We start from the raw sequence: 16,736 nt of genomic DNA, 5'->3' as shown, positions 1-16,736 counted from the left end.
TAGAGCGTGCAGGGGAGAGAGACAGTGGGGGAGAGAGAGAGAGAGTGTGGGGGAGAGAGAGAGAGTGCTGGGGAGAGAGAGTGTGGGGGGGAGAGAGAGAGTGCGGGGGAGAGGGAGAGAGAGAGTGCGGGGGAGAGGGAGAGAGAGTGCGGGGAGAGGGAGAGAGAGTGCGGGGGAGAGAGAGAGACGTGCGGGGGAGAGAGAGCGTGCAGGGGAGAGAGAGAGAGTGCGGGGGAGAGAGAGAGTGTGTGGGAGAGAGAGTGTGTGGGAGAGAGAGTGTGTGGGAGAGAGAGTGTGTGGGAGAGAGAGAGTGTGTGGGAGAGAGAGTGTGTGGAGAGAGAGTGTGTGGGAGAGAGAGTGTGTGGGAGAGAGAGTGTGGGAGAGAGAGTGTGTGGAGAGAGAGTGTGTGGAGAGAGAGTGTGTGGAGAGAGAGAGTGTGTGGGAGAGAGAGAGTGTGTGGGAGAGAGAGAGTGTGGGGGAGAGAGAGAGTGTGGGGGAGAGAAAGAGAGTGTGGGGGCGAGAGAGAAAGAGAGTGTGGGGGCGAGTGAAAGAGAGAGAGAGAGAGAGAGAGTGTGGGGGAGGGAGAGTGTGGGGGAGAGAGAGAGAGAGTGTGGGGGAGAGAGAGAGTGTGGGGGAGAGAGAGTGTGTGGAGAGAGAGTGTGGAAGAGAGAGAGAGAGTGTGGGGGAGAGAGAGAGTGTGGGAGAGAGAGAGAGTGTGGGGAGAGAGAGAGTGTGGGGGAGAGAGAGAGTGTGGGGGAGAGAGAGAGTGTGGGGGAGAGAGAGAGTGTGGGGGAGAGAGAGAGTGTGGGGGAGAGAGAGAGTGTGGGGGAGAGAGAGAGTGTGGGGGGGGGGGAGATTGTGGGGGGGGGAGAGAGAGAGTGCGGGGGGAGAGGGAGAGGGAGAGAGAGAGAGTGTGGGGGAGAGAGAGAGCATGCGGGGGGGAGAGAGAGCATAGAGAGAGAGCGTGATTTGATTACTTACCCTTCAACAGATCTCCAGGCAGAAAGAATGGCCGCTTGTTGGGGGTGGGCTCATATAGAGCCTGGAGCGCGCGCCAATCAGCTGTCAGGTAGGGGGAGTTTTTTTGTTTTTTTTTCAGCGCGAGCAGGGAAATTTAAAAAAACAAACACGTGTGCTGCTTGGGCCAATATTTACTCGCCCGAAGGTTAAATCCACTCGCCCCGGGCATGTAAATGTATATGATTGTCGAACACTATATATATATATATATATATATATATATATATGTAAATATATATGTGTGTGTGTGTGTTTGTTTAAATTACTCACACAAAATACGTCAATTAAAGATTTCCCCTGACAAAAGGTACCTTGTGAGGAAGGTGGTACTATCATGCCCAACAGAATCAGAGCCCACAACAAGAAAAAACCGGGGCGCAACAACATGGCATAAATCCTTTATGTATTATTGGTGAGCAACAGATCTCAAAAACACTCACAATTTAAAAGAAAAGCGATTCGCCTGGTAAGGGAGGAGATATCCCTCCCACTTGTAATAACTCCTGGAATTGCTCCTCTCTGTCCATCCCAAACACTGGAAGTCAGATGGAGCCCATGTTAGCATGTCTGGTGGTGAAAGCAACCTCTGGGGATTCCGTCAGCAGGCGTCCCTCACACCGTGTGCTCGTGTGGGCTGGCCTCGCTGCTATCGTGTATCCAGGAAGTGTATCCAGGAAGTGACACGTCTGGAAGTTCGTTACTGTGTACCAGAGGGTGGAAGTGGGGGGAGGTCGAGCAGGAGCTCAGTCGGTGTAACCAGCAACAGGATATCTTCCTGTTCAGCTACAGAGAATACATGTGGAATCCAATGGAGACTTAAGACCTGCGGGTAACATCGGCTCCATATGACTTCCAGTGATTGCGGTGAACAGAGAGGACAATTCCAGGAGTCATTACCAGTGGGAGTGATACCGTATCTCCTCCCTTACCAGGCGAATATCTTCTGTTTTAAATTATGTGTGTCTTTACATCTGTTCACCAATAATACATAAATGATGTATGCCATGCTGTTGCATCCCTGTGTTTTTTGTTTTTGAGGTGATTTAATTGAAGAGAAATGGTTGTCCTGAAGAGTGGGACGGCAACGTTACTGGTTTCTTAGACTCTCACTCAGCATCTTTTGGATATATACCATATGGTTATTGACTTTGTTCTCTGCAATTCAGCATTGTCAGTGACTAGACACTGAGCTGTGCCTTTAAATACAATTTATTTGTTATTATTTCTACCAGTGGTTCTCTGTATATGTTTCATTAATTTTTAACTACAGTATGTTTTAGTTCATTGTTTGGTTCTCTTCACCTTTTCTGATTGACCCTATCATTATTGCAAAGGCACTCCGGTAGACAGTTTCTGTCTCTGGTTAATGTTTTTTTGTCTAGAGTTAACTACACTAAGCGCATCTATTTTTTGTTGTTTTTAATTTTGTTTCACAGTTGTATTAATGATCTAACGCAGCAGTTTAGAAGCGCCACTGTCGCATAATTTTTATACTTTTGCGCTCTAATGCCACTTAGTGTAACTGAAGTCGCTACTGGTGATGTCATACTAAGTGGCAGTAGAGCGCAAAAGTACACTGCGACCGTATAGTTTTCTCAGCTACTGGTTTAGCTCACTGCTAGAAGATGCCATCCTGTAATAACAGAGGTTGTGGGTTCTGATCCTGTTGGGCCTGACAGTATTCCCCTCCTCACAGATTCCCTTAGGACCTGGCTTGTCAGTATAGGCCTTGTAGCAATCTTCTAAGGGTGTGGGGTGTGAGTCCTTTAAATATACTTTGCATATCTCCCAGGTGTGCTCCTTTTTGAACATAGATGTCTCCCCACATGTTTGGAGGGTTGTTTCCGTGGATATACAGCATGGTACTTGAGAATTTGGATTTGCAGATATCCGAATCAGCGTTAAGATTTCTTCTATGATGCAGATTTTGAGTTGAATTTGTACTTTTGAGACTGATCAATGGATTTTTCCCGCTAAAATTAATTTATAAATTTGAGGCGGATTTGAATTTGGAGGAAAATTTGGCACATCTCTACTAACAATACCACAGGGGAACATAAATAATTACTGACTCCTTTATTCTTTCTAGTTTCTCAGCAAGAGGGTTCCGGGAATGAGGACACAGACACGCAATGTAACAGAACATTTGGTTTGCGAAAGAATGAGAGAAAAATATATACAGAAATGAACGAGCTAGAAGATGATGACTATTTATGTATGTTTCACTTTTTATTGTATCAATGTTTCAAATGTTACCAACATTCAGAGCTCATCACATTCAACCTGGGCTAATGCAGAAATGTTATATCAAAATGCATGTATGTTGTAGTGTTTTCAACATGTAGAGATTTTCAATCACTAATACAGTACATGATATCACATTTTAAATGCACTCAATGTACCTGTGTCTAAATTTAACATATAAAGGCTTTGCAAATAAGACATTTGTCATTAGATAACACTTTGTGTCAGTCATTGGTTATTATTTCAAACTGTACACGTGGGAGTACACTGAATACGGATACAGTAGGTTATCCCTGTCATGAGATGAGCCCAAAAGAGGGGTGGCTTGGCATGGGACCAGGGGATACTATGGAAATATATACTGTGTGTATATATACACCCACACATACATATACGGCACACTGGCAAGTGCAATTTCCCGCCTGCTGTTGGCGGCTCACTGTCAGCCATCTTGCTGGAGACCAGGAGTCACAATCACTATGAAATTGTTACTTCCTTGTGCCGTGTTTGGCGTTGCATTTCAGTTTATGCACAGGAAGTGCTGCTCCTGCAGCTCTACCCCCAGTGACACTGAAGACAGCAGAGTGGCCAGATGAGAAGCAGGAGCTGCAGCAGCAGTGTGTGCTGTGTATCAATTTTGTGGGACTTTAGATGCAGAACAGCAATTCCAATGTGGTGGTGAAACCCATCGCGTGCAAGGGGTAAAAAGTGGGGGGTCTAGAGAGAAGGGATGTAACATGTAGTTGGGATTAGAATAATGTGCAGGGGACTTTACCCCTTGAGCACCAGAGGGGTCAGTAACATTGTAAAATTGCCTTGCTAACCTCTCTGGTGCTCAAAGGGCCAAAGTGCAGTGATGTGGGGAGTGGTGTGTTAAGGGGTTAGGCGAGGACATTGGTGGTGTGAGGGACAGGGAAGGTGGGGCAATGAGAGACAAAGAGGGCATCTGTTTCTTAATGTGCGTTTATGAACAGGTGCAATGGGTGGACAAGGGAATTAAAGAACAATTGTGCAGAGAAAGTCCTATTTTATAACAAAATGTTGTATTGTTTTATGGGTACAGAATACTATTTTGTCTGGCAAACATATGTACAGTTTTCTGTGCTGGGGGTTAAAGCTCTCACTGGGAATTTAATATGACCAGTAGAAATGTGCAATATCATTGGTTGCAGCTTTCTATTGGTGGACACCGGCAGCCATGTTGGTTTTTACATGAGGGAGCACCAGCACTGAACACTGCATGTATCCTGGTAATCAGGGGGTCCCCGGAGCTGAAAATAACACGTTCCAATTATGTGATAAAAACAATTCACCATTTGGGTGGGATTGCTGCTTTGAAGTGATGAACAGAACTGCATGGCTATGTAACATTGGAAGAACCTTTAAGTATTGATGTTGCTGCATGAGTCTTATCTTTCCATCTGCTTCTCATACTCTGTCTAGTTTGTGAGGAATGTCAGACGTTTTTCATCGACGAATGTGCAGTGCATGGATCTCCAGTCTTCATCCGGGACTCTTCCGTTGAAATGGGAAATGTGAAGAGATCATATCTTACTCTGCCTCCTGGGATGAGCATCAGGCCTTCTAGCATTCCACGTGCTGGGCTTGGTGTGTGGAATGAGGCTGCAATCCTTCAGAAGGGTGTACATTTTGGACCTTATGAGGGGATCATAACGGATGAGGAGGAAGGCGCTAATAGTGGCTACTCTTGGCTGGTTGGTAGTTCAATCTTATATCGTGTAATATTTGAAATTTAGAATTAATCTACATACTAGTTTCTCCCATGTCTATCTATATATTTCTCAAACCGTCGTATGTGTGTTTGCCAGGCTGTCCTGTCCCTAGGGGCAATCACATTGGACCTTTGGCCCGTCACTCTGCCTCAGGCCAATGAGATTGCTCCCTTGGCCCTCCCGCACACCTCTCATTGGCACTGACACCACTGCCTCAGGCCAATGACATAGCTCCCTTGGCCCCCCGCCCGCCCCCGCACACCTCTCATCGGCCTGAGGCAGAGTGACGGGCAAAAGGTCACACACACACACACATCCCTCTGTCCTCTCCCCCACCCCCCCCCCATCACACTCACGTGCGCCACCCTGCACCAGCTCCCGGACGAAGGGGAAGCGAGGCGCGGCCCTCCTGCCACAGCCACCAACTTCAGGCTCCTCCCCCCTCGCACTCAACTGACTCCCGGATGGAGGGCAAGTGCGACGCGGCCCTCCTGACCCTGCCGCCAACTTCAGGCTCCTCCTCCCTTGCTCCCAACCGGCTCCCGGATGAAGGGGAAGCACGGCCCTCCTACCACAGCCGCCAACTTCAGGCTCCTCCCCCCTCACTCTCAACCGGCTCCCGGACGGAGGGCAAGCGCAGCGTGGCCCTCCTGACCCTGCCGCCAACTTCAGGCTCCTCCCCCCTCGCTCCCAACTGGGTCCCGGAAGGAGGGGAAGCGCGGCGCGGCCCTCCTGCCCTAGCCGCCAACGCTGCCTTCCCTCCCCGGCGCTCCCTTCCCTCCCCGGCACTCCCTTCCCTTCCCGGTGCTCCCTTCCCTCCAGGGCCGCGCGGACCAGGACATGGCCGCTGGGGGGCTAAGCAGCCTCCTCTGATCTGCGCCAGTCCCACTCTCCGCCACCTCTCACTCCCGTCGTGTGTGTGTGTGTGTGGAGAGGGACATTTTACTCCTGCCAACAATTTGTGCCTCACTTTTACCCCCCCTCACTTTCACCCCCTACCCCTGCCTTTCACACACACCCCCCTACCCCTGCCTTTCACCCCCCCACCTCAATTTCACCCCTACCCCTGCCCTTCACCCCCTACCCATGCCCTTCACCCCCCCTAACCCTGGAATTCACCCCTCACCCTACCCCTGCCCTTCACCCCTCCCTACCCCTGGCCTTCACCCCCCCTACCCCTGGCCTTCACCCCCCTACCCCTGCCCTTCACCCCTGCCCTTCACCTCCCCTACCCCTGCCCTTCACCCCCCCTACCCCTGTCTTTCACCTCCCCTACCCTTCACCCCCCCTACCCCTGCCCTTCAACCCCCTACCCTTCAACCCCCTACCCCTGCCCTTCACCCCCCCTACCCCTGCCCTCCACCACCCCCTACCCCTGCCCTCCAGCCCCCCTACCCCTGCCCTCCACCTCCCTACCCCTGCCCTCCACCCCGCTCCTACCCCTGCCCTCCACCCCCCCTACCCCTGCCCTTCACCCCCCCTACCCTGCCCTTCACCTCCCATACCCCTGCCCTTCACCCCCCCTACCCCTGCCCTTCACCCCCCTACCCCTGCCCTTAACCCCCCATAACCCTGCCTTTCACCCCCCCCTACCCCTGCCCTTAACCCCCCTTAACCCTGCCTTTCACCCCCCCTACCCCTGCCCTTCACCCCCCTACCCCTGCCCTTCACCCCCCTACCCCTGCCCTTCACCCCTCCCTACCCCTGCCCTTCACCCCCCCTATCCCTGCCCTTCACCCCTACCCTCTGCCCTTCACCCCCCCTGCCCTTCACCCCCCCCTACCCTTCACCCCCCTACCCCTGCCCTTCACCTCCCCTACCCTTAAACCCCCTACCCCTGCCTTTCACCCCACTATCCTTCAACCCCCTAAACCTGCCCTTCACCCCCCCTACCCCTGCCCTCCATCCCCCCTACCCCTGCCCTCCACCTCCCCCTACCCCTGCCCTTCACCTCCCCCTACCCCTGCCCTTCACCCCCCCTACCCCTGCCCTTCAACCCCCCTACCCCTGCCCTTCACCCCCCTTTCCCCCTGCCCTTCACCCCCACTACCCCTGCCCTTCACAACCCCTTTCCCGCCCTTCACCCCCCCTACCCCTGCCCTTCACCCCCATCCCTGCCCTTCACTCCCCTACCCCTGCCCTTCACTCCCCTACCCCTGCCCTTCACTCCCCCTACCCCTGCCCTTCACCCCCCCTTACCCCTGCCTTTCACCCCCCTGCCCTTCGCCCCCATCCCTGCCCTTCACTCCCCTACCCCTGCCCTTCACTCCCCTACCCCTGCCCTTCACTCCCCCTACCCCTGCCCTTCACCCCCCCTTACCCCTGCCTTTCACCCCCCTGCCCTTCGCCCCCCACCCCTGCCTTTCGCCCCCACCCCCTCCCCATGCCCTTTGCCCCCCACCCCCTGCTCTTCGCCCCCCATGCCCTGCCCTTTGCCCGCACCCCCGGCCCTTCGCCCACCACCCCCTCCCCCTGCCTTTGCCCCCCACCCCCTGCCCTTCGCCCCCCACCCCCTGCCCTTCGCCCCCCATCCCCAGCCATTCGCCCCTCACCCCCTGCCATTCGCCCCTCACCCCCTGCCATTCACCCCCTGCCCTTTGCCCCCCACCCCCTGCCTTTTGCCCCCACCTCCTGACCTTCGACCCCCACCCCCTGCCATTCACCCCCCACCCCATCCCCCTGCCCTTCACCCCCCTCCCCCTGCCCTTCGCCCCCACCCCTCCCCCTGCCCTTTGCCCCCACCTCTCCCCCTGCCCTTTGCCCCACCCCTCCCCCTGCCCTTTGCCACCCACCCCCTGCCCTTCGTCCCCCACCCCCTGCCCTTAACCCCCCTTAACCCTGCCTTTCACCCCCCCTACCCCTGCCCTTTACCCCCCTTAACCCTGCCTTTCACCCCCCCTACCCCTGCCCTTCACCCCCCTACCCCTGCCCTTCACCCCCCTACCCCTGCCCTTCACCCCTCCCTACCCCTGCCCTTCACCCCCCCTATCCCTGCCCTTCACCCCCTACCCCTGCCCTTCACCCCCTCTGCCCTTCACCCCCCCTGCCCTTCACCCCCTCTACCCTACACCCCCCTACCCCTGCCCTTCACCTCCCCACCCTTAAACCCCCTAACCCTGCCTTTCACCCCTCTATCCTTCAACCCCCTAAACCTGCCCTTCACCCCCCCTACCCCTGCCCTCCACCCCCCCTACCCCTGCCCTCCAGCCCCCTACGCCTGCCCTCCACCCCTGCTCCTACCCCTGCCCTCCCCCCCTCCCCCTTCCCGCCCTTCACCACCCCTCCCCATTCCCACCCTTCACCCCCCTCCCCCCTTCCCACCCTTCACCCCCCCTTCCTGCCCTTCACCCCCCCTTCCCCCCTTCCGCCCTTCACCTCCCCTCCCGCCCCCCCGCCCTTCACTCCCCGCCGTTCACCCGCCACCTCCCCGCCCTTCACCCCTCGCCCCCTCCCTGCCCTTCACCCCCCACCCCCTCCCTGCCCTTCACCCCCAGCCCCCTCCCCGCGCTTCACCCCATGCCCCCTCCCCGCCCCCTCCCCGCCCTTCACCCTCCGCCCCCTCCCTGCCCCCTCCCCACCCTTCACCCCCCCTTCCCGCCCTTCACCCCCCCTTCCCGCCTTTCACCCCCCGCCCCCCCGCCCTTCACCCCCGCCCCCCGCCCTTTACCCCCACCCCCCCTTCACGCACCCACCCCCCCTCCACGCCCTTCATGCACCCACCCCCCCCTCCCCGCCCTTCACGCACCCACCCCCCCTCCCCGCCCTTCACGCACACCCTCCCCGACCTTCACGCACCCACCCCCCCTCCCCGCCCTTCACGCATCCACCCCTCCACCCTTCACACCCCCCCCCACCCCTCCCCGCCCTTCACGCACCCACCCGGCCCTTCACGCACCCTCCCCTCCCCGCCCTTCACGCACCCTCCCCGCCCTTCACGCACCCCCCTTCCCACCCCGCCCTTCATGCACCCCCCCTTCCCGCCCCTGCAATCCCGGGCAACGCCGGGTATATCAGCTAGTTCATCATTAATCATTCAGTTTCTGACCTCACACAGTATTTAGTGTCGGGTAACAGTTACTAAAGTGTTATCAAACCTTTCCATCAAAAATTATTCACGTGTGAATGTACTAATATAACTTTTTTCTTATGAAAACAGATTACTAAAGGTAAAAATGATTATGAGTATATTGATGCAAGGGAAGAAAAGAGTTCTAACTGGATGAGGTAAAGTATTTTTATATATATTATTTAAATCATCCTTTGTAGATGTTTTTAATGTGGTTACTTTTTCTTATAAAGCAGCGCTATCAAGCACGGCACGTTAATAAACAACGCATGAGAAAAGAATGACATGGAATTATTACTTGCTGCCTACCTTACAGAATATATAGGGCACATTCATCAAGTGCTGCCACTGGTTATCACACCTGGGGGCCTATGCAGAGAGCAGCGAATTTAAAAATTGGCGAGGGTAATAAAAAGTAGCTTTTTTGGAGAGTTTTATTCTCCATATGCAGAAATGTGCGAATTCTGCAATTTATAGCATGAATGCGTGTGGCGAGTTTAAAATTGAGAGATGCGCGCTGCAGAAATGTGTTAAAAAAAAATTGCGCATTTTTTTTTTCCTTTGCTATGGCCGGCGAGCTGCAGCTTCTTGCCAACTTTTCTTGGCGCGAACAGCCGCTAGATGCCGTTCGCGCCTCTCTGCATTAGGATATTTTTAAAACTGGCGAGATGTAGGTTCTCGCCAGCCGCGCGGCGAGATTTTCAAATAGAAAAAAAAAATGGCGCGTTTTTCGTACCTCGCCATTTTTTGCTGTTTTTTGCGCGATTTTCTCCGAAAAATGGCGAGATTTTAAATAGCGCTGCTCTCTGCATGAGGCCCCTGGTCTGCTGTTAACTCCCTTTGACTTGAAAGGGAGTTAACGTGTCCATATGTTCATATTTGAAATGCTGAATGACGCCTGTCTTTGTTGTGTGTGTGGTACAGTAACTCTCCTTTCATTTTAATCCAGGACACCTCTAATTATCCACTTGCTTACATTGAAAACAGCTGCACTGCATCTTTGCTATGGTTTAATACTCCACACGCTTTCCTCAGTGCTTGGGGGGCTTTACTTGGGAATGAAGCTGTTGTTATCACTATATTTTAACTAGTAATTATTACTGCTGCTTCAATGACTCTTTAAAGTAGCTGCAGGTCAGAAGCATTATATCTGTGTAAGGATGCTGCGCAGCTCCATGTAAATGCTGCCTTCCCTGTCAGCTGTCTCTGTGATTGCAATGTGGGCTTAAGTACTTTTCCTGCACCCGATCCCTCTCCTATTTATTCAGCATCTTTGTGTTACTCACATTGGCACTTGCCCCTGTTTGTACTTCACATTTCAGATCTGTCCCTGAATCTGACCTGATACTCTACTTTTACTCTGTACTTAGAGTTGCCATATGTCAGTTTTTATAATACGGGACGGCGATATCCAGTATGAAAGTGTGACGTAATAATGAGGGATGAGCGATTTGTAAACCCTTCGAGCTGAACGGTATCTCCCGTGTGACCGCTATATTCTTTCTGTTTTATCCTCTCTGTGCTTGGCGTGATGGGGAAAAACGTACGCCGACCTAACATGTAGCGGTGGGAGAAAAAATAACGCCTATCGGGGTGGGGGACAGGGTATTATGAGATGACAAGGCAGTGCCAAAACTTATTTTAATAATTTACTAAGGCGACATCTATCTGAAAAGGGAACTATTACACTCACAGCAATCTATTATGTTTTTATAACTGATTTCATCACAGTTATTTTAAATTCAGACATTTCCCGTCAAGGCGCTAAAATATGGAATATGCAGACTTTCTTGGCTCCAAAAATTAAGCCGGTTGCTCTGTTATTTGCAACAGAGCAACTTTGAAAAGCCGCCTTTGCATCACCGACTCAAGCCGCTATATGGTCTGGTTCTGTGATCGGGCCGACTCCTTACATACACTCCGCTGAGCTATCTCTAACATGGAAGACAGAGTGGCGACCAATCAGAGCGTGGGGATTCCTCCCACCAGCCAATTAGAATGGGGGCTCGTCTGGCTGCTGACGTCAAAGGAGGGGGCGTGCCAAGCCAGCTCGAAATGCCCGGTGAGCAGGAAATATGAATCGGCCAATGAGAAACGTGCTTACCAGCAGAATCTTCCCCCAGACAACCCATTGCCACCCGCTGGGCAGGCTCCACCAGGTCTGCCAGACCTGCCCTGCCAGCGGGGTGCTATTTGTTCTCCGGGCTTGGTACTTCGCTCTCCCCCGCTCACCAAACGGTTTTCTCACCGCTGGACATCCTTTCTCTTCTTTGAACTCGGATGTCTATGCAGACATCCCGGCGCCTATATAAATGCCTGGGTTGACTGTATAGACATTAATACATACAGTATACAGCATTTAAACATTGTTTTAATAAACACACACACATTCCCAGCTAGCTCAAACTCCTACACCCATCCCATCATGAATATATATTTATGCCAAAATGAGTGCTACTGAGCGTGGCAAATCTATACAACAAAAGACAGGGGTGCCCAATGCTACATCAAATTGACAAAACATACTGTATATGGTAATAAGTATAAAGTTTAAAAACTTCAATAAAAATAGTAATTACTTTTAACTAAACCAGGGTTTAACTAAATAACTAATTACTATTTTTATTGAAGTATTTAAACTGTATACTTATTGCCATATACAGTATGTTTTGTCAATTTGATGTAGCCTTGGGCACCCCTGTCTTTTACTGTTTTAATAAACTCGTATCTCTGGGGAAACCTTACACGTGTAGCGCACTTTCCCCCACCCTATGGAAGATATGGCGAATACGGTGTGCGTGGTGCGTTACCTGTGGCTCACAGAGGGCCTGAACCTCCGCCACTGGGAGTACCTGATTCTTACAATGACCGCGCCTCCACCTGCAAGGGATCCTGACTTGGAGGGATGTACCCTTACAGGAACAATAATAATGAGAAACGCACACAAATATATATGCTAACAACCTTTTACTGTACTGAACACAAATAATATTGGTACCCTGTACCACACAGTAAAATAGACCCCAACCTGATAACAATAGTGAGAGTCCCCAGAGTACATTGGGTGCCAGGCACCAATCCCTTGATGTCCCTTTCCCAATGTCAATAACAAAAAGAATATATACTGGGTTGAAGTGGACGAGGCTTAGATATGATAAAATATAATTTATTCCTTGATAAAGGTGAACACACGAGATATACAAATAACATACAAAATATGGACACTCACTTAAGATGGAATGATGAAACAGTCACATCTGGACTGGCAGTTCATACAGCAATCTTCACAATCATCAAGACACGAAAGACATGAAAAACCATAGCCATAGGCTGAGCCTGGTTCTTATACAATTGTTTCCCAATGAACACAACCTAAAGCCAGCCCCTCTCATAAATCAGTGGTGAGGTTGACAGTTTTCCTCAGAGTAAAACTCCTCCCACCCAAGGACGTTTAAAAACTGCTTTTCCTATCTAAATAACCTCATAACTTCAGTTCAGTGTTACTTACTGGCACGCGAGCCATATTAATACATTCCGTCACGCATGACGCTCCCAATGAGACTAAATATTACAGTGTAATACTAACATTAAGAGAGATATTAATATCTGTCTCTTAGGACCGGCTAAACATAAGGTGTCTGTATTCATTATTTGTGGCTCGGTCCCACGAATACACATGTAATTTTTAGCATGTTCAGCCGAGGACATCTCATAATATTCTTATATTTAATAAGGTCATTCATTCGGATCTCTCCTTGGGTAACCGAACCCCTGGCCCCCATCAATAAATCTCTTTGAAGCAGATTTTGGCTTCCATTGTAAGTGTGAAGTATCACACTTAAAAAACACTCAGTTCCTTGGTTCCTGCCCCCAGCATAAACAATTAGGGCAGTTACCTTTTGGTCACTGGTGCTATGTTAATTCTTGCAGGATGCTCTGGTTTGTAAGTGTGAGTTTTAACACTCACCAACCACTCCAGCTTCCTAAACATTTGGTCGCATTCCTTAGTAGGCGGGCATCTTTGACGGTAACTTAAACAAAGGGCTACAATCACTATTGAACTATTAACCCTTGCCCTCCCGGATGGATTCCAGTGTTTGTGTGGTGCAGTCATTGGTATAACAAGATACATTTACACAGGGGAATAAACATTTGGGTATTGAAGCAAGGCAAAACCCTGTACTGGACCTCAGTCCAGTTAACCCCTTGCTTCCCTGACGAGAGTAGAGGGTGGCCAAATGGGGGTGTAACCCCTTTAATCCCGGGCCAAATCCTCTCTATCGTCACACCTCCCCTGCTCAATGGGTGTCTGGTGACCCAGCTGCCTCCCCTGGCACTGGGACACCACTGGCGCCCTTGAAGCACTCAATAAGTCCTGAGGGATTGGCCTGGCAAAATTGTCCTCCGACATTGTCCAGTACATTGTCCTGGCCACAGTGGATAGTGAAGTCCAGATCCTGCGGAGCAGGGCTTCAGCGTGGCCGCCGGGCATTCTCTGTTGCCTCCCTCTGCCCCCCACCCAGTGCCTGGTGAACCAAGTCCATGGTGAAGGGGCCCCTTTGCAGACCAGGCTGCACACTGCCCAGAGACTGGCATGTCTCTGCACCCTCACGAGACCAGCTACCCAGCACAGACCATTGCTTTCCTGTCAACCAAGTCTGGGAAAGAGCTATGTCACTATCCTGTAGGGATCCTACCTGCCCTGGCCCTTTGCCAACCTGTAGCTGCTCTGCTATACTCCTGACTCTCCTCCCTGGCTGCCTATCTACCCACAGCCCCTCCTCTGGGAACCCTGGGGAATCTGTCAGGGGGGTCACTCCTGGCCAGTCAGAACAAGGGACCTTCTACCTACCTAGCCCATCCCTAGCTTCTGCCAGCTTCCTGACACCCCACTGACCTCCTATCTCCCCCTGCTCCACAGTGTCTCCCTGCCTAGCCTCCCCTAGGCCCAGCACCTTAGCCCCTGCTGATGACTCCTGCTGCTTACCTCCCTGCAGCCCACCTGCACTCCTCTCCCCCCTGGGCAATCCTAACCCAGACACTGGGATTACCTGAGTGCACCTACCTCCCTGACCTTGTCTCTCCCTTACCAGGGATGAGCTCAGGGGCACATCTCCAGATGCAACCGCCTTAGCTCTTGGCTGGCAGGTATCCCTGGGGTGGCACAAGCTTGCCACTGCCCAGGATACCCCCAGCCCATAGCTAGGCTGCAACAGGGGGTTGCTGATCTGAGGCACCCCCTGAGGCTCTGCCAGGGGAATGGGAAATTCTAGCTGCCATACCTGCTGCTTTCCCTCCCCATCTACCACTAGCCCTTCTTCTCCCACTGAGATCTGATACTGGCTACCTACCTGCAGCCTCCCCTTCACTCCGCTTCTCCCTAGCTGATCCTAACCTGGATCCTAGGGACACCTGAGTGAGGCCATCTGCCTCCCCATTACTGGGGATGAGCTCAGGGTTGCTGGTGCAGATGCACCCACCTTAGCTCCAGGCTGGCAGGTAATCTGGGGGTGGTCTAACTTTGCCACAACCCCTGATACCTCTAGTCCATAGCAAGGCTGCAACAGTGGCGCTCTTAACTGAGAGTCCCCTTGCTGCTCCGCCAAGGTAATGGGGAGGCCTGGCTGCCCTACAAGCTGCCCTTCCTTCCCCTCCCCTGGTACCCCTATCTCCTGCCACCCCCTGGTCACCCATATAGTGAAACAACAGGGTACAGTCATAGGGAAAAATAAGTCAGGGTCAGTCTGCTACTTGGTCTGGCTTACCTCGCTGGTCCCCGCAGAGACCGCCGCTTTCGATGGTGCTGCAGGGGGACTGGAGTGGCCGCCGCCAGCACCATCTGGGCTGGGCAGCAATGGGCCGCTGCCGCGACAGCGCCCGAGTTGGGTACAGGTGCAACGATGCAGGACAAGGGTCCCAGGTTTTTGTGGAGGAACACGGCTCCTGCCAAAACAGGTAAAATAACCCCCTCCCGCAAACCCTGTCCCTCCCCCACTCAGGAAAGGCTCAGGCACTTTGCCGGAATCGCGACTCTTCCACCACCGTCGCCGCCATGGGTGAACCCCGGGTAGCTGCCGCAGCAGTACCCGGCTTTGATGCAGGGTCGCCGGCGTGGATTGTGGGGCTCTGGTCATCGCTGGGAATCGCCGACTCCGCCAAACAATGTGAAACACCCACCTCCCGCACACCCCAACCCTCCCCCCAAATAAAATTGCCGCCGGCAGGATGCCAGAGTGGCGGCTTCTTCCCTGCCGCCGCCACCGGTTCTCCGCAGGGATCAGGTGGATGGCCGCCGCTCTCCGTCGCTGTTGCCAATGCAGCCCGTCCAGGTTCTCCAGGAGACGTCCCGAGGAGGGTTGTCGCCCTGGCTGGGCGGGAGCCATCAGAGGATGCCGCTAACTGGGTCATCTTGTCCACAGCTCGTGAGCACTGGCCCTGAGGGGCTTCTTCGCCCGACAGTGCACGGTCCGGGCACCGGGCATTATTGTGGCCCATTTGTTGGCAGTGCCGCAGCGCCTGCCGGAGCTTCTCCACCACTGGTAGACTAACCCCAGCAAGGGGCAACGGAGTCCAGAGCGGAGTTGGCACCGGGCTCATTCCAGAGCTTCTCCGCCGCCGGTGGACTAACCCCAGCAAGGGGCAACAGAGTCCAGAGCGGAGATGCTTGAGCACCAGGCTCTGGGAGGGGATAAGCGGGTCGGTGTGGTACCGATGCCAGGAACTGGGTCCACTTCGCCGGGAACCACGTCTTGCCCAATGCACACACCAGTTTTAGCTCTTTCAGGGAAAATGGACGGGCCGCCGCAACGGCCGTTACCTCTCCTGGTACAAGACTTCTGTGGTCTCCGAGACCACCCGCTCCCTCCACAAGTCTCTGCCGTCCCGTCGCTGGGTCCATTCCCTGCTCTCCGAGCGGATTGATGGTTACAGTGGCTGCAGCTGTGGATCTTTGCTTAGCCTGCCGGGTTTCATGCTCACCGATTGCTGTCTCTCTCTCAGCCTTGCTGGCTGCTGGTCCCCGCGCCGACTTGATGCACTCTTCCGGTCTCAGTGCCCAGCTACAGTCAGACGGATGGCTGGCACTTTGGTTCTGGAGGCAATGCTTCTCACAAGTAGGGGAACAGTGAGGAGGTGCCATATCTTGGGTTATATATTGTACACTGTGTGTTCAATATCTTTAGTCCCAGGAACTCGCAATTACCATTGAGTTCCCACTATATTACAGTATCCCTCAGTACACTGTAATACAGGTCCAGTTCAATCACGCCGCTGCCACCAGTTTTATTAATAAGCCTGTCATGGGAGCTTTGAGACAGGCTATTAATAATACACAAAAAATATAACTGGGTTGAACTGGACGAGGCTTCGATATGATAACATAAATGTATTCCTTATGTAACGGTATTTCTGGCCCGGCCTGACCCACCCAATCTCACATTGGCCCCTGTGGTCTAACCGGCCCCCATTACAGTGTGGTAGTGTCTGGTGGTGCACCTGTTGGCTACAGGACTCCTGAGTCTCCCGCATGATGGTGTGTGGGGAGGACCCGTCCAAACAGGCAGCTGAGGTAGTGTGCTGAGTCTCACCTAGTTCCAGTGCAGCGCCTCCACCTCTCCAGGGTCCCTGCGTCCGCATGGGGATGATCCTGACGAGGAACTCGTCGGTGGTGTAAC

The 16,736-nt window shown here is 53.0% G+C and overlaps 1 protein-coding gene across 3 annotated transcripts in view; it reads left to right on the top strand.

Annotated features, from left to right (window-relative positions):
- Window positions 1-1,544: 1,544 nt before the first annotated feature.
- The window catches only part of LOC142475327 (uncharacterized), a 45,390-nt gene continuing 30,198 nt past the window's right edge, over window positions 1,545-16,736 (top strand). Inside the window, exons 1-4 of one of the 3 annotated variants that reach the window (XM_075581257.1) lie at window positions 1,545-1,849; window positions 3,110-3,235; window positions 4,708-4,979; window positions 9,154-9,221. In XM_075581257.1, the coding sequence (XP_075437372.1) occupies window positions 3,205-3,235; window positions 4,708-4,979; window positions 9,154-9,221 (371 nt within the window). In that variant the 5' untranslated portion in view covers window positions 1,545-1,849; window positions 3,110-3,204. Of the gene's footprint in view, window positions 1,978-3,109; window positions 3,236-4,707; window positions 4,980-9,153; window positions 9,222-16,736 lie in introns of all 3 variants that reach the window. The other 2 variants (XM_075581250.1, XM_075581243.1) reach the window with 2 other exon arrangements.

Source organism: Ascaphus truei, chromosome 2 (genome assembly GCF_040206685.1).
Source record: "Ascaphus truei isolate aAscTru1 chromosome 2, aAscTru1.hap1, whole genome shotgun sequence".
Taxonomy (NCBI): domain Eukaryota; kingdom Metazoa; phylum Chordata; class Amphibia; order Anura; family Ascaphidae; genus Ascaphus; species Ascaphus truei.
The sequence above is the reverse complement of the archived record's forward strand: the minus strand, read 5'-3'. Positions and strand labels throughout refer to the sequence as shown.